Source organism: Pogona vitticeps, chromosome 9 (genome assembly GCF_051106095.1).
Source record: "Pogona vitticeps strain Pit_001003342236 chromosome 9, PviZW2.1, whole genome shotgun sequence".
NCBI lineage: Eukaryota > Metazoa > Chordata > Lepidosauria > Squamata > Agamidae > Pogona > Pogona vitticeps.
Genome location: NC_135791.1, coordinates 24,544,242 through 24,564,974, shown reverse-complemented (window position 1 = coordinate 24,564,974; position 20,733 = coordinate 24,544,242). Strand labels below are relative to the sequence as shown.

Below are 20,733 nucleotides of genomic sequence, written 5' to 3'. Positions count from 1 at the left end.
GCAAAGCTGAAAGAAGGTCTTTAATGGGAGAGTGCTTGCAGTTTTTACTTTCACTGCCTTCACTCAGTGGTTTTAAAACATTTAAACCACCTTAGAGGGGGGACATGATTGAGACGTATAAACCTATGCAGGGGATGGATAAAGTGGTTAGAGAGAAGCTCTTCTCTCTCTCATGCAATGAAAGAACTAGAGGACATCCACGCAAATTGAGCCTCAGCTTCAGGATCTGGCCTTCCAGTGAGCACTCAGGGTTGATTTCCTTCACAACTGATAGATTTGTTCTCCTTGCTGTCCAGGGGACTCTCAAGGGTCTCCTCCAGCACCACAGTTCAAAAGCATCCGTTCTTTGGCAGTCAGCTTTCTTTATGGTCCTGCTTTCACTTCCATACATCACGACAGGAAAAACCATAGCTTTGACTATGCGGACCTTTGTCGGCAAGGTGATGTCTCTGCTTTTGAAGATGCTGTCTAGGTTTGTCATCGCTTTCCTCCCAAGAAGCAGGCGTCTTTTAATTTCGTGGCTGCTGTCTCCATCTGCAGTGATCACGGAGCCCAAGAAAGTAAGATCTGTCACTGCCTCCATATCTTCCCCCTCTATTTGCCAGGAGGTGATGGAACCAGTGGCCATGATCTTTGAGTGGTTTTTTTTTTTGTCTTGAGCAATCATCATCATCATCATAATGTTTAACTGAGTGCCACCTTATAATTCATTGGGTTTTAAGTTTCATGAACTGCCTTATGTCCCTGCTTAGGGTGAAAAGCTGTATGTGAAACAAGCAAACAAATATAGCGTGAGTTCTAGAAAGCTCGGGTTTCAGCTTCAACTTTTTGGCACACCGTTTATGGAAGAAAATGGCACAGTCTGTCCAGACGTGCTTCCTCGTTCTTCTGGTGGTCTTCTCATCCGAAGACCTTCCTTGTTCAACCACTGATCAGCTGGTGGCAAGGTCAAGGAGCCCATCAGGAACACTGAGAAAGTTCCCCCCCCCTCTTTAGCACCTTTACCCACGCTTTGCTTCAAACACCCCCATGACAACCCGCCAGGATTCATGTCCCTACCGATCCAGGCGATGACAGCTGGCATTGGCTTGTCACAGCCTGCCTTCATAAATAAATCAAAGACATGGTTTTTTTGTGTGTTTGTTTAGGGTTGAGGAAAGGAGTGATGGGGGGGGAACCTTCCTCGTTTGAAATTTACAACTCAGCTTCCCTTATAAACAACTCACCACCTGGGTGCTAAAATTCAAAACCATCTCGACGGTAAGATCCAAATGAAGAGAAAACACCAGTTTCTCACATTTTAGCATCTCTCCCTCTCTCTCACCACACACCCCCGGTGTCTCTTAGCAACTTCAGTGATTTTATCACAAGAAAGCAAAATTGTCTGGAAAGCTTCGGGAGCCTCGAATCTCAGCATGCGGTTTTTAAAACAAGATCAAGCTTGTCGCTCTCACAGTGTGTAACAGAAGTCGAAAACCAAGAGCACACGGGGGGGGGGGGTGAACCGCCCAGAGCGGCCTTATAGCCAGATGGGAGGTATAGAAATCGAATGAATGAACAAGTGAGTGAATGAATGAATAAACAAACAAACAAATAAAAATCATGTGCTTTCAAGCCAATCATGACTTTCTGCAACTCTTTCCAGAGTCTTCCGGGTGCAGAGGACTCAGAAGTGGCTTCCCATTCCTTTTTTTTTAAATTACAGAAGGTGGGGCAAATAGAGGGTGACCTTACGTGCACCCCTCTAGAGTCTGAAGAAAGGACATAGAGATTTCTGGAAACTGAGCGCCTTTGATTTGAACTGTTGACAAAAGCACCATAACTCTTGGAAGTCACTTTGGCGAACTAACTTCCAACTGTTCATTAATATATATTCATATCAAATATATATCTAATATATCTTAGAAAAGGCCATGTGGTCCTTATGCAACAGCAGGCGATCTCTTTATTAAATAATCATCATGCGTCATCAAGTCCATTCTGACTTCTGGCCACATGGTGGGTGGTCCGGGTGGTCAGGCCCACTACGTTTCACGGAAAGCTCACTGCCCCGTCCACTGGCAATTCTCTTGAGGTTGTTTTCTTCACCATGGGGGTCCTCACCTCAAGGCCTGTCTTCCGAGAGACCCAGGAAGAGTAGCCCTTCCCAGGGGTTCTGGCCAAGGATGCTGATCCAAGGATGCTGTTTTTTTCTCTCGGAGAAAAACTTGCTGATTCCTCAGGTCTGCCCTTCCTTCTCCTCAAGCTGTTCTTTAGCTGCCCTCTCTGTTTGCTTTTTCCCTTTTTTGGAGAGCCGGTTACCTCTCCTGCCCAGGCCGGGAGACAGGAACAGTCTGTTCACCAGCACTTGAAAAACTCTGCAGGAAAGGATCAGTCATCATGAGAGGCCATTTTCTATGGCATCTCCATAGCAACTGGACATTTACGGTTTACAGTGACCTCCCATCCTCATCAAAAGAAAAGAGGGAGGCTTACGTGCCTCTCCCAAGGTCTACCCTGACTTAAACCTCAGTCCCCTTTCCGGGGCCGAAAATGGTCTCATCCTGTCGCCGATACGGTCTCCTCGGTCTCCTCTCCCTCTCTGTCTCTCGATCCTTCTTCTCTCTAATCTATGAAAAAGACCCATTAATAAAAACGACCTGTCTGAGCCTCAGTAATACCAGGCATTAAAAATACAGGAGACCTTTCTCCTCTTCAGCAAGGCTCACCAGCTTGGGAATGAATAATGCCCGTTCGGGAGGCGAGGGTCGGGAAGAAGAAATGAAAAAGCCAAAATGGAGCGATCTGTCTCCTGGCTCGGTGTCATTTATTTGGTTGCTGCCGGGGAGTGGGCTGCTGAGGAGTGAGCACTGATGGGGATGAAGGCAGGAATGGGATTAAGACAAAGAGGTGAGGCTGGTCAGGGACTTGGCACCCACCGGTGGTTCCCGGCCTGGCCTTCAACTTCAAATAAATATATTCACCCAGCACTTTCCCTCCGAAATGAACTTCCCCCTGCTTTCCAGAGCAAGGGCAATGATTGCAGAAAGACCAGACTCATCAAGAAGCACTGGGTCCTCACAGAATCATAGCTGGAGCTTGGAAATTTAATATTTGTAACTCCAGTTTGTAGGCTCAGAATGTATTGGGCTGGGAGATTCTGGGAGGTTGTCATTTCAAAATAATAGTATTTCCAAGTTCATGTTCAGAGCCAGAAGGAGCTTTGAACGCCCAGTCCACGTAGCTGCAGTTTGTGTGCGTTTGTGTGCATGAATTAATTCGCAAGTGAGAAGATTAATCTCAGAAATGAGGCAGCTGGCTTAAGCTGCAATTAAGTCCTGCTGAATCTCACTCAAAGTTGCAAATGAGAGCCAGAGTAGCACCCTTCCTGCTGCAGATACCTCTGAAACATTTTTTTTCGTCTGTTTGTAATTTGTGTTTGTAATTGGAAAAAACAGTACTTATGTACAAAGAGTGAAACGCTCGCGGAACGGCCGAGTCGGTACTGGCGCTCTCAACTTTGCATCCATGCGCTTCCACGTATGTGCATAAGAAAGAGACAGGCACGATGGCTAATTAGAACACGGAACGCTTGACTCAGCACCTCCGAGATTAATACAACCGGCGCCCTTCACAAACCTGTCCAGTTCCGACCGTGCAGAAAACCGTAAGTGACAGATCTAAGTAACACCTGCTACGGATCATTATGAGAGCTAGCGTAGCGTAATGGATGGAGTGTCAGAATCGGACCCAACGGACCCGGGTTCAAATCCAGACTCAACCGTGGAAATTCACGGGACAGTGGCTTTGGTAAAACCAGAGCTTAGATATTTTGCATATGGAAACCCTGTCTTTGAGAGTCACTTTCAGTTCTAACCACAGACTGATTGATAACATCGTTAGAGACACATCACCCCTTGTCAGGAGACGTCAGTTATTTTAGCAGGAATCTGTCATGCTAACGGGACACCCCTTCTCCTCTCAGCAGGACAGAAGAGAAGGAGAACCCGACCCCACTTAAATTAAGCTTTCGGGGGGATTTAGCATCGCCCACCCCTGAAAGCTTGACTTCCAGCTGTTTGGAGCTACAAGTCATATCCTTCCGAGCCAGCTGAGTCGGTGTTGGCTGGGGAGAGGGGATAATGGGGCTTGTAGTCCGCTCATCCAGGGAGGACCAGGCTGAGGAAGGTGGCCATAAGGGATCGGTACCCTAAACCAAAATGTTCACGAGGCCGGCCAGGCTTCCACCCAAAGAGAAAAGGTAAGGTAAGTTCTACATCCATTAACTTGGCCAGCTCTCAGTTTTCTTCCGCCGGATCTGACAAAGGAAGGCGAATTTCTCATTTCCAAGGAAAGAAACACCCACAGAGGGAGGCCCATCCCAGAACACGGGTCATTTAGTCTTCAAAAACCACCACACGTGGGCTTCGCTTGTGGGGGCGAGCCGTGAAGCCATTTGCCTCTGACCTTCGCTAAAACAACGCTGTGAATTATTCATCCTGCGGGAGATTTCTCAGGGCCCAAGGATTTCTGAGCGTGATTTTCAGCCGTGTTGCAGGTCTGGGGCCGGCCTTCCCCGCTTTGAGTCTCGTAGGCAAAGCGTAATGGAGGTGTCTTCCGATCCTTGTACGGGCAGTTTCTTCTCATTCTCTTTGGTCTCTGGACATGGTCCTCCCTTCGAGCAGAGGTTCTTTACCCCGCTAGTGGGAGGCTCTGATTTCAAACGAGCAGCGGATCCGCTCCGGGTTTTGGCCCGAACTTTAAAGAAATGGTTGGAAAGGGGCCAAACCCATCTAGCCATAGAGCTTGGCGCTTTGGATCGCTCCTGTCCATTTCAAGACTAAAACGTGGAGTTAATTCAACAGGGGAAGAAGTCAGAGCGGCTTGGGCTGCCTCCCTTCAGGCTCCATCGCTGTGCGAAGACAGACACCTGTAGCCTTTCCTGGACGCCTCTCAAAGTCTCCTTGACAGCTCCGTGGTATCTCTTCTCCTTCTCTGCTTCTTCTTTTTTTAAGTACCATTTAACCACAACTCGTTAATTCCCCCACCCCCAGCTTGTCATCACGCAGCCGGATTAGACCCGGTGTTGATGAACTGGAAAGGCTGAAACATTATCAAGAGTGAGAAATCAATAGCAATTTATGGTTCTCTGGAGCCTGGCAAAGGAGGGACGCCAGGCGACGGCCCCAGCTGAAGTGCGGGTGGGAAGAGACAGAATGTTCCAGCTCCAAACTCAGCACGCCTCCCCAAAAATCCTCCATGGAAGATCGGGAAGCAAACAGCTCCTATCTCAAGGGAAAACTAACTCAGCCACCTCTTCTGACTGATCAGGATGGGGATCAGGCCCTCAGACCCGGAGGCTTCCCTCCTACAGAAGGGAAGGCTCAGGGACTAGCAAACAAGCAAAGAAGGATAGTGGGCCATCAAGGTAATTTTGACTTAGGGTGACTCTTTTCAGGGTTTTCTAGGTAGAGAGTACTCAGAGGTAGTTTCTTATTCTCCACTTCTTGGGAGTATCCCAGAACTGGCCAGCTTGCCCAAGGCAACACAGGCTGGCCCTTCTCTCGGGAGACCCAGTGGGGATTTGAACTCAGAGTCTAGGGACTTTGCAGCTTGCCCAAGGCGACACAGGCTGGTCCTTCTCTCGGGAGACCCAATGGGGATTTGAACTCGGAGTCTTGGGACTTTGCAGCTTTCCCAAGGCGACACAGGCTGGCCCTTCTCTCGGGAGACCCAGTGGGGATTTGAACTCAGAGTCTTGGGACTTTGCAGCTTGCCCAAGGCGACACAGGCTGGCCCTTCTCTCGGGAGACCCAATGGGGATTTGAACTCGGAGTCTTGGGACTTTGCAGCTTGCCCAAGGCGACACAGGCTGGCCCTTCTCTCAGGATACCCAGTGGGGATTTGAACTCAGAGTCTTGGGACTTTGCAGCTTGCCCAAGGCGACACAGGCTGGTCCTTCTCTCGGGAGACCCAATGGGGATTTGAAGTTGAATTCTTGGGACTTTGCAGCTTTCCCAAGGTGACACAGGCTGGCCCTTCTCTCGGGAGACCCAGTGGGGATTTGAACTCAGAGTCTTGGGACTTTGCAGCTTGCCCAAGGCGACACAGGCTGGCCCTTCTCTCGGGAGACCCAATGGGGGTTTGAACTCGGAGTCTTGGGACTTTGCAGCTCTCCCAAGGCGACACAGGCTGGCCCTTCTCTCGGGAGACCCAATGGGGGTTTGAACTCAGAGTCTAGGGACTTTGCAACTTGCCCAAGGCGACACAGGCTGGCCCTTCTCTCGGGAGACCCAGTGGGGATTTGAACTCAGAGTCTTGGGACTTTGCAGCTTGCCCAAGGCGACACAGGCTGTCCCTTCTCTTGGGAGACCCAGTGGGGATTTGAACTCAGAGTCTTGGGACTTTGCAGCTTGCCCAAGGCGACACAGGCTGGCCGTTCTCTCGGGAGACCCAATGGGGATTTGAACTCAGAGTCTTGGGACTTTGCAGCTTGCCCAAGGTGACACAGGCTGGCCCTTCTCTTGGGAGGCCCAGTGGAGAATCTAATTCCTGTGACCTCAGGCTCTGAATCCAGGAACCCAACTCCCTGAGCTTGATTGTAGAGGTTCTACAGAAGCGGAATGGTGGAGCTGGAAGGAATCACAAGGATCACCTAAACGAAAGGGATTTGGGGAAGCAACTGGAGTTTGTATTTCCCAATTGCTGACGTCATCAAAAGCTAGAAACACTGTTGATGCCTCAAGGAAAGTAACGTTTTCAACCATCTCCCCAAGTACATGTCAGCCCAGAGTGTATAATGTAAGCCTTCTGCTGCTTTTGCTAACAATTTACCCATGCAACAAATATTTTACGAACAGGCTCATCATTGGAAAGGGATGTAAATTTATGGGAAAGTAATGAAAACATTTTCCAGAACCAACAGAGTTCTTCCCCTATGGTTATCAACTGGGTAAAGTTCCTTATTCACCGTCTCTTAGCCAAGGACCGCATGAACATTTGCCAGGGCAGGAAGTCGGGATAAAGTTTGCAATTCATTCGGTGGTTTGAGAAATTAATGCCATTCTTCATAGAAGTATCTTATTGTGATTTTTCCATTCACTGGCTGTAAAATCTAGCAGGTTCAGAAGAGAAGGAATGCTTAGAGGAAACCTGTTTCTGACCCTTTCTTTTACTAGGAAGTCCCTGGTTCAAATCATGCCTTCCGTGAATTAACTAAGCATCGTTGGGTAGCAAACTTTCTGACTTTTAGTCTTCCCATCTGGGAAATGGGTGTATTTGTTCAGCTGAGGTACAATATTATCATAATAGTATAATATAATAATCTAAAATCGATCTACCTTATAGGATTGTTGTATGGACTCTAAAGAACGGGCATATGGGCTTTGAACTCCCAGAAATAGAATATAAATGTGAATTAGCCACATTATTATAGCCTGTTTGCATTTATTATAGTACCTAGTGCATTTTGTAATCATCTTGAATTTTGATTGATGACAACATTGTGATGCCCATAAAGAAAACTACGTATTTTAACTAAAATAAGCAGCCATTGCCTTCCAAAACTAGTCACTAAGGGTATAAGTGCAAGAGAAAGCCAAAATCTGCAACTGAAACTGAACTTCTCTTTCAAAAAAAAAGGGAGAGCAGTTCTCCAATTTGCAAATGGCAGGAGGTATGAAAAACTGTGACAATCAGATGTCTTTCAGCACAGAAGGAATTCTTGCTTCTAACAGTGTGCTCTCTGTATTATCCAATTTGACCCTAGTTTGATCCAGAAGGGTTTCATCAAGGCAAATGTCCTGGTGGGCCCAAAACATCATCATATAATAATCTGCAGAGCTGGAAGAGACTCTGTAGATCATCAAACCCAGCCACTGTCAAGGAGGCACAGTTGGGGAATTGAACTCCCATCTAAGGGAACTAAATCACTGAGCAATCCAGCAGTTCCATGAACCCATACAGTTTGGGTAACTGACCTGCTTCCTTCCTCGTTTCTTGCCACAAGATTGCACCCTGCTCACCTGAGAACAGCTATTCCGATTTTAATACCACAGTGTTAGGTTCTTGTGGTGGTTTTAAAAAATGGGGCGATATTAACTCTACTCCCAGCGTTACAAAAGCACACAAGATTTTTGGAAGTCTGCCTGCCAAAAAAGCAGCATGAAATTACTGCTTTAATTCATGGAGTTCAGGCTGGGAGAAAAGCTTTTCAAATGAAAAATTTTAAAAGACATAATGAGTCAAATTGCACCTTTTCCCTCTCCGTCTCTCTTTCCCTCTCCTGCTTGCTTTTTCTAATAACACTTCCATTTTTTTAATTACGTGGAAGCTGGGGAGAAAGTTTTGGCTGGATGTAGGAAGGGGTAATTTTCCAAATATCAGAGCTTTGGACTGCTTTGATCATCGGTCACCGGCTCAGCCCTTACCAATTTTTGACAGCCGAAGAAAGCAGAAACTGTAATTAAAGGCATGACTAACTGGGTCGCCGGCTTCCGATTTCCAAAAGTCCATGAAAATGCAACCTGGGAGCAGCAGGTGAGCCAAGAAGAATTGGGAGTGAGAAAGAAATGGAAGTAGAATCAGAACGGCATTTAGCAGATCAGTGGGTGAACATGAGCCAGACCTAGTGGGGTTTTCAGGTACAGTGGGCCTGAAATTGGAAGCTCATCATGACAGATCTAGATTTTTATGTGATTTTTTTCAAACAGAATGATTCAAATGCTGGCTGGTATTGATGACCGCTGGCTATGGGTATCGCAGGACAAGAGGGGTCGTTCGCCAAAATATTGCGTGTATATATTATTTTAATGTGCACAGACAGAGGCACTATGCCGCAGGGTGGTTTGGTAATGCACCACCATTACACATATTCTGCTGCTTGGAAAAAATCAAGCAGACACTCTTGGGTCTCCGATAAGGGCAGTAAGTCTTGCCAAACATTTGGTCTTGTTAGAGGTAGGTAGGTAGGTAGGTAGGTAGGTAGGTAGGTAGGTAGGTAGGTAGGTAGGTAGGTAGGTAGGTAGGTAGGTAGGTAGGTAGGTAGGTAGGTAGGTAGGTAGGTAGGTAGGTAGGTAGGTAGGTAGGTAGGTAGGTAGATAGATAGATAGATTAGATAGATAGATAGATAGATAGATAGATAGATAGATAGATAGATAGATAGATAGATAGATAGATAGATAGATAGATAGATAGATAGATAGATAGATAGATAGATAGATAGATAGATAGATAGATAGACTTGTTGTACACTAACATGGTCTCTTTTCAATGGAGGACAATTTAGAGATATTTAAAATACTATACATTCTTAGAATTGTAGAACAAAAAGGGACCCTGTGGGTCATCCAGTCCAGCCCCTTTCAAGAAGGCCCAGTGGGGGAATTGAACTCCCAGCTTCTGGCTCCACAGTTAGAGACCTAAACCACTGAGCTATCCACCAGTTATTCATATGATTGATGTTCTGGCACAGAGACTAAGCTGAACTCCAACCCCAGTGGTGTCCTTTGAGAAGGGATACCTTTCTATTCTTCCTTTTCAACGGGGGAAAAATATGACTCATTCAAAACTTGGTGCTGGAGCAGAGCTTGAGAAATAGCCAGGCACTGCCAGGGAGGCAAATAATTTTAGATCAGATTGGGACTGATTCCTCCCTCAAAGGTAAAATGACAAAGCCGAGACAGTCATATTTTTTGACAAAACTTGAGAAAACGAGACTCAACAATGAAAGGCGAGGATATTAGGAAAAGTAGAAGGGCAGTAGGAAAAGAGGAAGACCTGGCATGAGATGGATTAACTCAATCATGGAAAGCACAGATATGGGCACGGCCACAGAAAACCATCATGGCATGATTTTTCAGCTGGATTGGTTCGTTTCAGTCAAGCAAAAGAACAGTTTTGGGGTGCATTTAAGACAAAGTTGTGCTAAGACAAATCTGTAGGCTTTAAAAGAAAAGCATGCTGCTTACATAATGCCTCATAGTGCTTAAAGCACTCTCTGGGTGGTTTAGAAGTTAATTATGCAGGCTACCCATTGCACACACACCCCTGGGTACTCATTTTACCGACCTCGGAAGGATGGAAGGGTGATTGAACCTTGAGCCGGCTCCCTGGGATTGAACCCAGGTGGCGAGCAGAGTTTTGGCTGCAGTACTGCAGTTCAACCACTGTGTCACAAGGCTACGTATGTTAAAGGTACCATAAGATACTCTTTTTTCTTTGTTATCCTACCATTGTGTGCTATAACAGAAACCCGGTCCCTGCAAAACACATCTTGCACACTGCAACATGAAAATGGTTATTTTGGAAGCAAATAGTACAAATCAGGTAAAAATTTCGGTAGAAAGCACTCTGATTTATAATTTTCCTCCTTTCCCTCCTCCTTAAATGAGAACATCTCAGTTCTATGTACCGAGCAAATAAAATGTTACAGGTTTTGTCATGCTACTTCTTTACAAAGGACCGTAAAGAGGGCCATAGTTTACTTACACCGTCTCATCATCTTTGAATTCCAGCTCCCCGCAGGCATCTTCGTAGTCCACGCCATTTCCTTGCGCTGTCCCTTCCACTGTCTGGTAAGGGACCATCACTGTCCCTCGGGCTCCTGAGCTTCGGATCACTTTGACCTCCAGGGTCCCTTGGCACTCACTGACCCTCAAGAGTTTATCCTGGAAGGTAAAGATGCCAGCGTGGTCATCATCCAAAATGGTGACGGTGGCCACCAAGGGCGCCACCAGCCGCCCCTTCGGGTGGTCGGCCGAGTCTGACTCAAACATGCCCTCGGCGTCGCCCACGCGCAGGTTGAGCAGTCGGACGAAAAAATGCTCATCCTCCTCAAAAATGTCGTCGTCGATGATGCCGATCTTCAGCTCTTTCTGGGTCTCTCCGGGCTTGAAGATCAGCGTCCCCTCGCTGTACTCGTAATCCGAGCCCGCCTTGGCCGAACCATCCTCCGTCTTATAATCAACGTAGAAAGTGTTGTAGGTGTCGCCGCCCTGCTGGCAGGCGACGGTGAGCGTGACTGAGCCGCAGTTCTCCAGGCAGTGGTACATGCAGGGGTCAAAGAAGATTTTGCTGTAGTTCTCCTCCACCTCCGCTTCTGACACTTCGAGCAGGTTGGCGGATTTCCTAGAGAATTCGGAGACATGTTTCTTGAGAATGTTTCCGGCCCCGGTCATCATGCGGGTGGCCTGGATGCGGTAGAAAGCCCGGCTTTTCTGCTGGTGCAACAGGGCATAGTAGTTAGCCATCTCCACCAGCTGTTCTAGTTCCTTGTCCGGGTGCTTCTGCTTGAGGTCTTTGAGGATCTGGATGACCTCTTTCCGGCTCTCGTCCAGCTCTTTCTCCTCCTGAGTCGTGACCGGGAGCGGAGCCACTGAAGCAGCACTCCCATCCACAAAGATGCTCTCCCGGTGGTCGTTGGGCACAAAGCCACCATCCATCTCAATGCCTTTGGGGAACTCTCCCTCGGTCCCGATGATGATCCCGCTGCGAGGGTCAGCCCGATACCTCTTGTAGACATACTTGTAGAAGAGGAGGCGCTTGTCGGCCATCCACGCAAAGACGACACAGACCGGGAAGAAGACGAGGGTCAGCAGAGCCTCCCAGACCTGCACAATGCCAGGGGAGAAGACGGCCAAGATCAGGTACAGCCAAATGTAGGCAAAGATGCTCCAGGACGCCGTGACAAAGAAGACTCTCAGGTGCTTGATCTTGCGGCACTCGCCGGGAGGGATGACATAGACGCAGACAGCAATCACCACAAACATGTTGAAGGCTGCACTGCCCACAATGGTGCCGGGGCCGAGTTCGCCTGCTTGGAAGTTGTGTCCGCACACTTCAATGACCGAGAGCATGATTTCCGGCGCCGAGGAGCCCAAGGCCATGAGGGTGAGATTGGAGACGGTCTCGTTCCAGATCCTTACGGTGCCGATGCTGGTCTCGCCGTTGGATTTGGTGATTGTGATCTCCTTCTCTTTGGACGTGATCACCTCGATGGAGGCCATGAAGCGGTCAGCAATGATGGAGACCCCCAGAAACATATACATCATGGCCACAAAGTAGACAATGGCTCTAGCAGCCTTGTCCCCAAAGGAAGGGTTGTCCGGCTGCCAAACGGGAAGGAGCACCCCCGGTTGACACTTGGTGGACCCTCCGCAGGTATTGTTGGCCTCTGGTTCGGGCTCGTAGGCTCCAACTTGGGAGGCATTCTCGGCCAAGAGGAGCGAAGCCACCAAGACGTTGACGAGAGACCATGAGGACAGTGACCACTCGTGGCGTGATCGCCACATCCTCTTCGGGCAACTGAGGTCTACAGGGTCTGATCAGGAAGAAAAGAAAAAGGAAAACTATGTAAGTAATTCCAAGCGGTACTGACAGCGTGTGATAGCATGAAATTCAAGCGGGGAAAACCTTTCAAGCATGGATGGAAAAGTTACCTTTTTTTGGACGACCATTTCCAGAATCACCCAGCCAGCCTGCCTACTGACTAGATGATTTATAGACAAGTTGGAAGGGAGCCTGTCGGTCATTACGTTTGGCCCCCTGCTGATGCAGAGAAGCCTTAGCTAAACCATGGCCAACACTAAAGAAAAGAAGCATCAAATCTCCCTTTAAAAACCTCCAGCAAAGGAGATGATTGATTCCCCTGTTGAATAGCTCTCACTCAAGAACAGAACACAAGGGATTTTTCTGGGAAAGGGGACAAGGTCACATCATGGTCACTCATCAACATTTGTGGTACAGCACATTCCACCACAAGACAGGGTATGTGTCTTATTGTTGTTATTCATTAAGTCATGTCCGACTCTTCATGACCCCATGGACCAGAGCATGCCAGGCCCTCCACTCTTCCACTGCCTCCCAGAGTTTGGTCAAAGTCATGTTGGTAGCTTTGATGACACTGTCCACCCATCTCCTCCTCTATGTCTATGTACACTCAAATAATAACTAAACAAATTTGGGATCTGGAAGTAGGATTCAAGAACTCCTTTGCTCCATTCTGCAGGTTCCCCTGCTCTTCTGATCAGGATGTCGTAGACTTTCCCCCCACAAAATCGTTTCCAAACTCCAATCCAGGGAAAATGGGAAAGAAAGAAAGAAAGAAAGAAAGAAAGAAAGAAAGAAAGAAAGAAAGAAAGAAAGAAAGAAAGAAAGAAAGAAAGAAAGAAAGAAAGAAAGAAAGAAAGAAAGAAAGAAAGAAAGAAAGAAAGAAAGAAAGAAAGAAAGAAAGAAATCAGCAATTGGCCAAAGGTGGAGATTCACATACATGACATTTCAAATGCATTCTTTACACACCATTTGAAACCAAATAATCTAATGGTATAAAAGTACCACCAAAAACTTGTTTGTTGTGAAGCTGTAGTGTTTCTGATGTGGGAAGGGGGTGGATGTTTAACAAAGCTGCCCTCCTTACAAACTTCCCCATGCTTAGAAAGTTGGTGTGTCAAGGAAGCTAGCTTTTTCATGCTGGCTTTCTCTTTGCGAGGTGCTTAAATTTTCAATGGGAGGAGAACACACGCCACGAAGCCCAGGACCAGACATGAGCTTCACGCTTCTGCTTAATCTCTCCATGACATTGGCCCTACCGGATGGATTTGACCACAACTCCCCTCATGCTGATTGGGGATGACTATGGTTGTATTCACCACCAACCCATAGGAAAGGCACAGGGCTGGAGAAAACTATTCTAACTCTATTAGCAGGCTAATTGGAACCCTAGGAAGGGGAGGGGAATGCTTTAGCAAAGAGGTTTTTAAGGCAAATGTTTGCGAACGTGTTTGGATCAGATCAGAGGCCATTCTCTTCTCAAGCAAACAAGAGGGGATAAAAAAGGTCAGTCAAAAAAAGAACAGAAAGAAAAGCAAACACAAAGGAGCGTGCTGGCTGGCTGTTAGATCCTCGACACAGTCTGAGCCTCTCTTTTTATCAAGGGAACATGCATTTTTTAAAATTACAAATTCTTTGTCCTTCGTACAGAGCCGAATTTTGTAGGGTTACGAATTCTGATGGTGGAGAGAGCGGGCTCTTCGGGCGGAGGACTGGTTTCTCTAAAAGAGGGCACCCAGTCACCCACTGTCTCCCCCTTTTGCACAGGGAAGCTGGCAATCTGCATTGTCCCCCACCCCGTGACATCTCAGGCGTGTTGTTTAGAAGTGGAAGGTGGTGAACCTTGCCACTTTGATTTGGAAAGAAGCTTGAAAAGAGGACTGATCCAGGATTCCAGACCCCCACACCTCCCAGGAGCCCAGAAGGTCCTCCCCGGTGCAATGGGAAGCCATAGGATGTGGAACTGGTGGAATGCAGGCAATTTGACATCTCTATTGCATGCTTGCTACCCTCCTTTTCTGCAGCATCAACGCTTGTTTCCCCAGCTCATAGCGTGGCCACGTGCCCCCTTTTGCAGAGCGTGGTCCTCCATTCGAAGGCCGGCCAGAGGCCAGCTCTCATTTCGACAATCTCCTGGCTGGATAGCTCAGTGGTTTAGGCATGGATGCTGCCAAATCTTTGAATCCGAGTCCCGAGTTCAAGTCTTTGGTACAAGGTCCGAATCCAAGATTTTGGTTCTAGGTCCTGCGCCCTAACCGAGTGTGACTTCTAAATGCATGCTTCTGTTTCACCAGTATAAAAAACGGCTCGCTTGCCCAGCCTATTTCTGCTCGGCACCCATATAAGAGGCTTCGGGGCTTCGTACAAAGCAGTCGTTAGACCTCCAGCGTTCCCCAAAGGCTTCATCTGCAGAGAGAAAGACTGGAGTCTGATTCCTTGATGCCTTTGACTTTCCACCACATCTAAAAACTCCGTTTTGCTAAGATCCTGCCTTCTGGAGCAGCGGGCATCACCTCTGGCCTGAGTTTCTGGGCTATTTTTGGCTTTTGTCCGACTTCCAACATTTATATCGTCTTTGTCCGGGCTAGAATTCCAGAGACCTTGAAACTTCGTCTCTTTTATACATTGCTCGGGAACTAATACGAGTTTCACTCCACCTGGAACTTTGATTTTGAGCCCAAGAGAAAGTTCCTTTCCTAACCAGAACTGAATGAAGCTCATAGTCCACCCATACTGAAGTCCCAGGGCTTCCCTGCCTTTTATGGTTTTGGGAACCCAGCAAGCTGCCCTTGTTGGAGTCAGGATTATTAATAGTAATCACACGCTGTCACGCTCTACTTGGAGGTTCCTGGTAACACGGATGGTCTTCTTTTCAAAGGCTAACCAGCTCAGTGCAAGGGAAGGAATATAGCATCACTGCCGTTACAATGGCCATGGCCCCAAAAAGCCACCGGGTAGAAAAGCCATTGGCTGAAAGAAACAGGTTTTGTTATGACCCAAAAACCACCAAGCTGAGCCTGCCAGCAGCCTTCCAAAAAGTGATGCTTTTGGGGGGAAAGGTTGCCAGCCTGAACAAAATCCATCTCCTGGCTTCTTTCTAGATTTTCTCCCACTTTCCCGGCAGCAGCAACATAACACTGGGTACAGTTTTGCCTCGCTAGATGATGATCATCCGTTCCACTGAAATTGCTGTTTAGCGAAATCATTGTCTAGCGAAAAGCATTTCCCCATTGGAATGCATTGAAACCTGTTTAATGCGTTCCCATGGGGAAGAATCGTCATTGTCTAGCGAAGATCGGCCATAGGAAAGCCGCTTTGCAAACTGCCGATCAGCTGTTTAAATAGCAGTCTTGCGAAGCTTAGGTCCCGAAAACACCTGTTTTGCGAGCGCGGAGGGAGCTGTCAAAATCGTCGTCTAGCGGAAATCGGTTTGCAAAGCAGGGACCAAACATTGTCCAGCGAAATTCCCCCATAGGAATCACTGTTTTGCGAATCACTATAGCGATCACAAAAAGTCAGTGTCTAGCGAAAAAACTGTCATGCGGGGTAACTGTCTAGCGAGGCACCACTGTAAAGGCAAACATTTACACTGCCCTTTCTAGATCTCGCCAAGACTGGGTTTGTTCTCTGGTCTAAGGACTTAGATTAAAAAGACCCACTGGCATCTCCTTCTGGTAAAAAGGAGGGTGTAGAGTTTGAGGGTGGCTGTTTGCCTCTGCACTGGTTTGGTCCCAAAATTTTCTCCCTGGGCTTTTATGGCGGGTGGGAGATACTTCTCACCCCCCCCCCGTACCAAATGAATTTGGCTGGTTTTAGATATCATAGAAGTTAGGCAAAGGCTACTCTTGGCTCCTGTGCTTCAGGCAGCAAAATTTATTGGGCCGTGCCGGCTGGCATTTATTAAGAGGCCTCCAGGCAGAGAGTTGGCCACACACAAGGCCTCCAGACTGGACTCCATTTATACGTTTGCTACCTGGCGTTGTTTAAAGGTAAAGCCGTTGTAGGAGTCATGATTCTAATTAAAACCCAGGAGAAGCATCCGGCAGCCAAGAGAAAATGTGTACCCTAAAGTCACCGAGTCAGCCCCACAGTGGATTTGAACCCACCTCCTGCCAACCTCCAAGTCATTGTATCATGTCATCTCTTAGGTCTTTCTTTCCAAATATACCATTTCCTTCAAGACCTGCCAAAGCAGCTTGGATTGTGCCACGGAATTAATTAACAAGGTGCCGGCTGGATGTCTTTAAAGAAAAAAAAAGAAGAAGCCGGTAAGCTTCTGTTCTTGCCTCCCCCCCCCTTGATACTCACTAGTTTGGCTTGCTAATCATGCAAACCTTTTTAATTATTTGAAAGCTATTTTGGGTTATTTTCATTCCCTTTCCAATCCATCTCGCTCCAGGAGTGGAGTTTCAGACTTTTATGGGAAGTGGGAAAGTTGAAAAAGGAGGGAACGGAGGAAAGAACACCAGTAAAGTTTAAAGAGGGATTTCAGGATTTATTTAAGATTAAACTGCCACAAACATTCTATGTATTCGGTGCTGGTGCTGTGGCTCCTTGCGCCCCCCCACCCGCCCCAGTTATCCCAACAGCTATAATAAGACAATCCATTCTAGGTCAAAGAGTTTCCTCATTGTTTATAAGAAGAGAACATTGAGTCTTTGCCAGAAATAGCTAGATATACTGATTTATTTCATGGATATTCCTTCCAGAGCTTGCAAATTGTAACTTTAGTTACTTATAACTAGTGACTTAATTTAGTAATGAAAGTATAACTAAATGACATTTTGGAAGTCACAGAATGTGTAGGAGCAAAGATACCTGTTTATTTGTTAAAGAGCGGTGACCTGCATTTTTAGAGCCATGTTGATTGTACATTTCCCAGTGTTTAACTTTTGTTCTATTAATCCTAAGCTTTTGCTAAAAGAATTAATAAAGAGGTATCAATAAATGCAACACCAAAGTATTGTTAACATCATCATATGCTGTCAAATCGGTTCTGACACAGTGACCCTTTTCAGGTTTTCCAAATAGAGAATATGCAGAAATGGTTTTACCCTTGCCTTCCTCTAGGGGGAGCCCTGGGACTGTGTGCAGCTTGCCCAAGGCTACCCAGGCTGGCTCTTCTCCCAGGATGCACACAATGGGGGAATCGAACTCCCAACCTCTGGCTCCACAGCCAGAGGCCCAAACCACTGAGCTACGCAGCCAGAGATGCTTAGCTAACCTCTTCCTTGTGCTCTTTAGGTTCGTCACAAAGATCATCTTGTTTATCCCAACATTTGACGTTTTGGGCTATGCTAATCCTCTCGGATATATCCTGCTTTCCCGTTCTCAGTTTTTATAGCCTTATCCCTATATTCTCTTAATATTGGGAGGGTAGGCTCAAAACACCGTAGCACAAGATTGTAAACAACATTTACATGGATGGACACAGAGGGTTGCCTTTCGGGCTGTGGGATGTGGGGGCTAAAGCTGATTCTTAGCCCCCACACCCCGTGGGGAATCAATGATCCTTTTCTCCATAGCCCCATCCTCTAGCTTTTTCCTCCATTCTGTTAAACTGAGACAGAACATCGGGAAGAGATCACGACAGGTTAAGATGAACAATAAACAGAAAGTATTTTTTTTTAAAAAAAATCATTGTTATCATCATCATCAAGCACTCTTAGCCATGCTGCCAGTGGCAGTCCCTTCTTGTGGCTGTTATGTGTCACCGAGTCGGAAGTGACTTCAAGCCACCCTAATAGGACTTTCAAGATTTGCCAATTCCACTGCCTCAGTGGCTGAACAAGGATTCGAACCCGGGCCTCCTGAGATTTAATCCGTTACTCTGTCCATTACACCACCTTCGATATCTCTGTTACCTCTAGCCACAAGCATATCTTACAATATTTTGCCAGTAACCAAAATCTAGAGATTCGTAGAGGGGATGCATTTTGCTTGACATCTCTTTCTATCCTGGAGAGTACTCAAGTAAGTTTACCCTTTTCTGCTCACCACCGGTTGCTGACCGAAATTTCCAGGTAGCGAGCACTCAGAAGTGGTTTTCCATGCCCTTTTTTTTTTCCTGGGGAGCCCTGGGACGGTGCAGCTTGCCCAAGGCTGCCAAGGCTGGCTCTACTTCCAGGAGGCCCAGTGGGGGAAACGAATCTCCAGCCAGCCAGGTCAGTAATATTAGATAAGTGCAAGCAAAGAATATGTGGTTCTTCTCTCTCTTCCATTTGGATGAGTGATTCAAGGGAGATGCATTTTTTGCTCCCTAATAAACACAAACAGACAAGGAGACAGAGCGTGTTCCCAGCTGATGAGCTAAGACAACCCAGGGGGTTGGGAGAAGGTAAATTTTAAAAATATTTCAATCCTGGTCCACACCTTGAAAAGTGCAGGAAACACCGAAGTAGATAAAAAAAGACCGTCTGGGATAGTTTAAAATAATCCATTCGCTGATAAATTGCATAAGGACAACCCTGATGTACAAGAGGTAAAGAGGGCCACAGGGTGGGGTGTCTCCATCCTTCATGGATATCTGCAGCACTGGGAATACTGGTGGGAACTGGAGCACCACGTCTGTGAAAACAGACCCGTCGGCACCTGCTTTTCCCAAACATTGGTGCTTGTGAGCCGTTGCCGTGCTCCTCCGCCCGTAGCAACCACACTGTTCCCGTAGCAACCGGGCTATAAAAAGGATGCTAAACTCGGGAATACAGGAGAGGAAGTGAGAGAGGAAGAGGGACCCAGGGAAAGAGGGAAGCTACAGGGACCACGTCTGGCTCCGGAGAATTAACTCCAGAGGGTCTTTGGAGCTGAGCATCTGCTTTGGGGGCAAGCGGTAATTGAGAAAAGCCAATTAGAAGATCTTGGCTTGTAGCTGAGCAAGCCACTCACATCCCTTAGTAGCCTCATCCGAGGAGGGGGGAGCGAATTCCTTGGATGAAATCTTTCTTCCCACTCTATGCGCAGAAGGCTGCATCGAAGCGTCATGGAGAATACCTATTTCAAAGGAAGATGGGTTTGAGTTTGTGTAAATTCACATCCTCCTATGTAACTCTTAAGTTTGAGAGAGTTTTAGAAAAAACTTAGGTAGTGGTAGCTGCAAAGGAAAGAGGAGTGACATATGGGCAATGTAGTGTGTGGCCCGAGAAAAAACCTGTTTTTTTAACCCATAGAAATGCCACGTTGTGGGGCCTATCCCCTTTCTTGCATTCGGGAAGTATCAGCAGCTAAGGGAAAAAATAACTCCAAACTGAATCATTTTCTTTTCCCCTTCCTCAAATAAGGAACGCTCTGATATCTGAACTGTGCAGATGAATGACGGACCGGCTGTATTGTAACTAGGAAGGAATGGAACCTTATTACATCTTAAGGATAAAATTATAATGCACTCAAAGGAAAAATTTAATGCAAGGTACGAAAACTACAGGGACGCCTCTATGAATGAGACACAGCTCACAGTAACTAAATTGCATTTCAAAAATAAGGGAATTTGTAGGAACTAAGTTACTTTAGTGATGTAGACGTAATGTTTCCTAGCTCCTTTCTAATTCTTTTAGGTCATTTTAAGGCATTTTTGGATGGGTTTTGGCAGAAAGGTTTCCACTTGTATGCCATTCTTCTATCAGTTTTAAGATTCCTCCCCTTCATGGAAAGTAACAAGAAACAGAAGCAGCAACGTGACACCGTTATGCAAGATGTAACCTAACAAGTTACATTTTCAGCACGGTAACAACTCAAAACAGTGGGTTACTTTTCAAACACTGTTACAAGTCATAGGAAATAATAATTATTATTTTTTAAAGGAATTGTATATCCAATTTGAGTGAGCATCATGGTGCTATTCCTGGAGCCCCTTTAGACCTGTCCAACAGATCAGCAGGCGGGGGGGGGGGGGAGAGCAGGAAGCCTACCTTAGCCCCTCTGCTCTTAGGCTAAGAAAGCTAGGATGATTTCCCTCCTTACCACCCAACAGAAGCATTCCTGTAATTAACGTAATAGCCTCATTAAGTGGATCTGGGCGAAACACCAATTAAAGCATCCAGGGGGCAAATTCTACCAAAGGACAATAATGGGGTCCCTTATTAGCACGTCTCCCCCTTTTTTGATTGAAGGCTCGGTGCGCTTAAATAGCTGCTTGAAGTTCACTTCTGTGACTCAGGCGCAGGGAGAGGGAGAGGGAGAGAAAGCCGTTCAGTGGCAGACATCCAGATGGTTGCCTGACGATGACAGGATTGGAGTTGAGGCTAAGGTCTACATGGAGGAAAGATTCACAGAGGAATAGCAAGCACCCAGCAGGCATTTCCCTGCTGAGTTGGTTTTTTTTTTTTTAAGATAGCAGCACACGCTTCAGGAAGTAAGATGGCAATATGCCTGCTTTTTGCACTGGGGAACCCCTTTTCCCCATGTTTTTTGAAGACTCTGTGGGTGTGATCC

The 20,733-nt window shown here is 46.8% G+C and overlaps 1 protein-coding gene across 1 annotated transcript in view; it reads right to left on the bottom strand.

Moving 5' to 3' along the window:
* SLC8A2 (solute carrier family 8 member A2) overlaps window positions 1-20,733 on the bottom strand; it is a 66,938-nt gene that overhangs the window by 33,875 nt on the left and 12,330 nt on the right. The window contains exon 2 of the mRNA XM_072979977.2: window positions 10,468-12,298. Within this exon, the coding sequence (XP_072836078.2) occupies window positions 10,468-12,269 (1,802 nt within the window). The 5' untranslated portion in view covers window positions 12,270-12,298. The remainder of the gene's footprint in view (window positions 1-10,467; window positions 12,299-20,733) is intronic.